We start from the raw sequence: 6,156 nt of genomic DNA, 5'->3' as shown, positions 1-6,156 counted from the left end.
AAAAAAATTAATTTTTTATAAAATATAATTTGTGTCACGTCCCATCCCATATATAAAGCAGTGCTGAAGAAAAATTAGAGGTCCACGTCATATGTCAGGCCTCCCCTGAACGATCACGAAACTTTCTGGTATGGGCAGCACCTTAGCTCTCGACGACACGATCTGCTCAATGATTAAAATGTGAGAAAAATTGTAGTTTCCATTTTTGACCATCTTCAGTGCTGTCATGCCACGGAGGATTCTAGCTACAACGCCATGACGCCGCCAAGGTTGACGACGCAGCTTAGTGCAGCTTTTGTCTGAAAACAGACTTGCAGTGACTTGATAGTGACATCCAAGTCTTGTAAATTCCGCTTATTCCTAGTGGGTGGCTCCTCGTGCAAGAGCATGCCTCCATGGAACTCCACGTCTTTCCATTGACACGTTTAAATATTCATCTAATCTCAACGGAAATTGACTGCCTTAGTCTATTCATGATTCATGGCTTTTTTAACATTCCACACCAACAATAAAATATTATTAGAAAAAAAGTTTAGATGATAACAAATTCTGTAAATATATGATTTTTTTAGAGTTTTTTCTAATATAATTATATAATAATATTGATGTCATTACAATTTAATCTTATATTTTATAAATATAAATGGATATACTTTGCAAAAAAAATTTAATAATAGTTATAATGTTGCTTAATAGTCTATAAAATTTCCTACAAGAAGATAGCTCAATACTAGCATACTTGAACTTTTTGATTCTTTTAATTTCCTCCATAAAAAAAATCAATATAATTAACAACACAAAATCAATTTCTCAACCACTAAAAGTAACAATTAAAAATTAATAATATAAAGTTACTAAACTAACCTAAAGTTTTAAGGTTCACCACTCATTAATTGGCATAGTTCCAATTTCATCCAACATTAGTTTTAACAACTATTTAAAAAAAAAATCTCAAAATTTTTACACTACCTATTTATTCTTCAATTATGATTTGGTGAAAGAATGACATATTTCAATTCTTCAATACTAACTTGCCTTTTAAATTGTTCTTTCTTTTAATATATTCATCACATATTTCCATTTATTTTTATTTAAGTGTGTGGTCTCATACAATTATTAACTATTATGATACATATTATAAAAAATATATAGCAATTATGATACATATTATAAAAAATATATAGTATTTTTTTTTTAGGATGCTTGATTTTGATTTTAACCTCAAATGTTTTTCTCCGTTTCACATGATGAAAGCATATCCCAAAGCGAATATTCTTGGTTTGTTGTGCCATAAGTGATATGCCAACATAAAGTCAATTTATGTTGCCAATACTACATCGTTTTCATTTATGAAACCCAAGTCTTGTTTAATTTTAGTGCACGAGCATCAACCCACCTCAATTCCTGTTTAATTTAACTATACGGTTATAGTATCTTGAAAATATTTCTTTTGATACAGAGAAATATTTTTTTTTCAATTAGTTATTCCATGTCCAAATTGATATATTTACGAAAAGTTTTCAAAAATTCTAATTAAATTCAAACCTGACGTGATAATTACAAAAATTATTAACTTAATTAAGATGAACACTTGTTATATGAACAGAAGCACAAGACGAATCTAGATCTTAGGAAATAATTTCTCGCAAATTTTATAAGTTAAACATAAATTATCTTTTTTTTCTCGTATAATAACTATTGATAATGTTCAAATCCCATCAAAATTACTAACCATAGAATCTAAAAATTATATAAAAAAATACTAACATTCTAAATCTTATAAAAAACATAAAATTATTTTTCTAGAAGTTATTAAATTCAGTTTAATTAGATAATTTAATTTAATAAATTATTTATTTAAAATTTAATTTAAATTTGATTTTATTAATCAGTTGAGATTATTAACTTAAACTCAAAATTATTATGAAAATATAATTTTTAAATTTTTTTTTTATGTTTTTAATTTTTATTCCAAATAACAATATTTAATTTTAAAATATGTATTTGAGAATGTAATTGTAATTATTTTTAAAGTATTTTTATTAAAAAATATATTCAAATAATATTATTTTATATTTTAAAAAATTATTTTTAATATCAATGTATTAAATTAATATAAAATAATTAAAAAAAATATTTTAAAATAAAAAATAAAAAAAATTAATTTTTTAATATTTTTAAAAACACAAAAATAAACATAAACAGAACAGAGAACTGATCGAAACCGGGATCCGTTTATGGTTTTACCAGGACACACAAGCCATAAAAGCAAGTCCATCTTCCAACCAATCACAAACTTATTTAAAGACGAAAATACCCCTTCTCTTACACGTTTCCTTTTGTTTTTTTTCTTCCTCGTAGTTCCTTCCGAACTGTAAAAAAACCAGAACACAAGATCTTTAAAGAATCATCAAGAATTCACTACTCTCACTGAGTTAACTCGCTTTTTCATCCCCAAATTCGTCCTAGCTCAGTTAACCACTCCTCTCTCTGATTCGAACCCACATACTCCCATTTGGATCCAGATTGGATCTTCGATTTTGATTTCCCCTCATGAATTACAATCTTCTAATAATTTCAGGGTTTGGGTTTTTTCTCTTCAATAACTTCCTCTTCTTCGTTTCTAATGCGGATCCGGGTCAATCTTGCCCGAAGACGAGCCCGTTTGTGGGGTTCAAGTCTGAATTCTCCATGGTTCAACACCAAGTACGTGGGTTTCTAACCATAACCGATGACTGCTCTTTTACGGTTTCTCAGTTTGATATGCTATCAGGATCCGATGTTCACTTTTGGGGCTCCATCGCGCCCGACTTTGATAATCTCACAAATGGGTTTATAATATCTGATTATAAACTCAATGAGACTTATAAAAATGCAAGCTTTAGTGTGAAATTGAGTCGAAATGCTACTTGGGATCGGATCCAAGTCCTATCCATATGGGACTTGTTGACGGAATCCGATTTTGGGCATGTAATTCTCTCAAATGTATCTGATTTGGCCCCGGCACCGTCTGGTAATGATAGTGGTGGTGAGGAAGGCAAATCTGGGCCTTTTACAGTTCCGACGATGTTTGATAATTGTAAGGTTTTGTCTAATGATTATAGGGTTAGGTGGAGTCTGGACGAGGATTTTATTGATATAGGATTAGAGGCAGCAATTACTATTCAAAATTATATGGCATTTGGTTGGGCGAATCCGAATGCTAATTCGGAGTTTATGATCGGTGGAGATGTGGCGGTGGCAGGGTTTACGGAGGAAGGAATGCCTTTTGTTGATGATTTTTATATCACTGGGTATAGCGAGTGTACTATAGATAAGGATGGTTCAGCTCATGGGGTTTGTCCTGATACGATATATGAAGGATCGGACCCTGTTGGATTGGTGAACAATACGAAGTTGAGTTATGGGCATAGAAGGGATGGGGTGTCGTTTATCAGGTACAGGAGGCCATTGGTTTCGGTTGATACCAAGTATGATTTGCCGGTGAATCATACAGAGAACATGACCGTGATTTGGGCTTTGGGGTTGATGAGGCCTCCTGATACTATTCGGCCTTACTATTTGCCGCAGAATCATGGAGGGCGAATGTCAGTGACTTATGGGCATTTGGTGCTTAATGTATCTGACAAGGTGAATGAGTGTTTAGGGCCCTTGGATGCTGCAGACAAGGAGGATCAGGATTTGATTATTGCAGATGCAAACAAGCCTCTTGTTGTTACTACTGGTCCTGCAGTTCATTACCCCAATCCACCTAATCCTTCAAAAGTTTTGTACATTAATAAGAAGGAGGCTCCTGTTTTGAAAGTTGAAAGAGGGGTGCCAGTGAAGTTTTCGGTGCAAGCTGGACATGATGTTGCATTGTACATTACTTCAGATTTGATTGGTGGTAATGCAACACTGAGGAACAAGACTGAGACGATATATGCGGGAGGGTCTGAAGCTGAAGGTGTTCTGGCTAGTCCAATGGAATTGATCTGGGAACCAGATAGGAATACTCCAGATCAGGTGTACTATCATTCCTTGTTCCAGAAGAAGATGGGTTGGAGAGTTCAGGTGGTTGATGGGGGTTTATCTGATATGTATAACAACAGTGTCCTTTTGGATGATCAGCAAGTCACATTCTTTTGGACTTTGTCAAAAGACTCTATATCTATTGCTGCCCGCGGTGAGAAAAAGAGTGGTTATATAGCGATAGGATTTGGTACTGAAATGGTTAATAGCTATGCTTATGTGGGTTGGATTGACGATATCGGTAAAGGGCATGTAAATTCATTTTGGATTGATGGAAGGGATGCCTCGAGTGTGCATCCAACAAATGAGAATTTGACAGATATAAGGTGCAAATCAGAAAATGGGATCATTACCTTCGAGTTTACACGACCTTTGAAACCTTGTAGTCACAATGATAGGGTAGAGTGTAAAAATATCATCGATCCTACAACTCCTCTCAAGGTCATATGGGCACGGGGTACTAAATGGTCAGATGAACACCTAAATGAGAAGAATATGCATTTTGAAACTAGCCATAGGCCTATACAGGTGTTGCTTATGCGTGGTTCTGCAGAAGCAGAGCAAGATTTACGGCCGGTGTTAGCTGTACATGGGTTCATGATGTTCCTTGCTTGGGGTATTTTGCTTCCTGGTGGAATTATGGCCGCTAGATACTTGAAGCATATGAAGGGGGATAGCTGGTACCAGATACATGTTTACTTGCAGTATTCAGGTTTAGCCATTCTCCTACTTGGCCTTCTATTTGCAGTAGCTGAGCTTCGGGGCCTCTATGTCAGTTCAGCTCATGTTAAATTTGGGCTTGCTGCTATATTTCTGGCCTGTGTACAGCCAGTTAATGCCTCCATGAGGCCTAAAAAACCTGCTAATGGAGAGGAGGTTTCCTCAAAAAGGCGTCTCTGGGAGTATCTTCACTTCATTGTTGGCAGATCTGCCATCATTGTAGGAATTGCGGCACTTTTCAGTGGCCTGAAGCATTTGGGAGATAGATATGGAGATGAAAATGTTCATGGATATCTCTGGGCATTAATTCTTTGGTTCGTGATTGGTACAATGATTGTCACATATCTGGAATATCAAGAAAAACAGCGAAGGAGTGGCAGAATACTTGGAAGAAGTAATTGGGTGTTGGGAAACCTTGAGGAAGAGGATTCTATTGACCTCCTGAGTCCAGCCAGGGCTTCAGCACAAAAAGATGCACAGCATTCTGGACGAATGGAAGTTCAGTTAGAACCTATGAACAGGTGATATTATCAATGACTAATTTTGGTACAAGCTCATCAATTCGCCATCAGTTTTTAAAATTTTCTGCTCACGTGGGAACAGCAGGCTTGAATTTTTTGCCTGAATTATTTTTTCGATGCGAGGGGGCTTGACATGCTAATCATTGACCCGTTGTATTCCTTCCAGCCATTTTCCCAGAAGAGCAATTACAGTAGAAAATTATGCTTTGTATACTTGATACATCTTTAAATGCAATAGAAGATTTATATTTTTTTCCTCGTATCTTTTCTGTTTAATGAAGAGAGAATATGTCCATCATGTGTTACACATTAGGTGCTGTATACTATCTGTTTAGCCAATATTTTTTGGTGCTATGAATTGCATCTTGCCCAGCGAAGACACATGCTTTCATTTGATTTCCTTGGGAAGTCTCTCATCACTCTTTGTTCTTGTGCGATTTAATCACTGCTTGAAATTTATGCACTCCAACCCAGATATGTATCAATTTAGTTTATATGTTTTGTATGGTCTTGGTTTCCAGAATGGACAGAATGCTAATTGAAAAAAAAGAAGAAGAAAACAAATGGGATAAAAGGTTGATCAATGTTTGTAGACTGGTGGAGTGTGAGAGTTTCTATCCTCTTTGTGAACTTAGGCAAAAGCAGGTTGTTGTTCTGGTGTTGATTTCTTTCAGTTGCCTCCTTATAATCGAAACATGACTGTTTGTAGCTTTAGATTTTTGTAAATCGCTTCAGTTAGGTTCAATAATCATTTAGTTTCTCAAAAATTGTTCTGCTGAAGTTCCTTTTGTTTTGATCTTTTGTGCATTGGTCTGGATATTTAGCTATTTGCTACCTTAAGGAGACACAGGTACTCAATCAACTTAGATAACTTTGTGTATCTCTCTCTCTCCCTCCTTTTATT

General features: G+C 34.9%; 1 protein-coding gene across 1 annotated transcript; it reads left to right on the top strand.

Moving 5' to 3' along the window:
• Positions 1-2,290: 2,290 nt before the first annotated feature.
• LOC105134084 (cytochrome b561, DM13 and DOMON domain-containing protein At5g54830-like) lies at positions 2,291-5,547 on the top strand. The gene has a single exon (XM_011038356.1). It carries the CDS (start codon positions 2,554-2,556, stop codon positions 5,254-5,256), a length of 2,703 nt encoding a protein of 900 aa, XP_011036658.1. The 5' UTR covers positions 2,291-2,553; the 3' UTR covers positions 5,257-5,547.
• The last annotated feature ends 609 nt before the right edge of the window (positions 5,548-6,156 follow it).

The sequence above is a fragment of the Populus euphratica genome, unplaced genomic scaffold, assembly GCF_000495115.2.
Source record: "Populus euphratica unplaced genomic scaffold, PopEup_1.0 scaffold40.1, whole genome shotgun sequence".
Taxonomy (NCBI): Eukaryota; Viridiplantae; Streptophyta; class Magnoliopsida; order Malpighiales; family Salicaceae; genus Populus; species Populus euphratica.
Note: the sequence above shows the minus strand (reverse complement) of the source record. Positions and strands in the feature narration are given on the sequence as shown.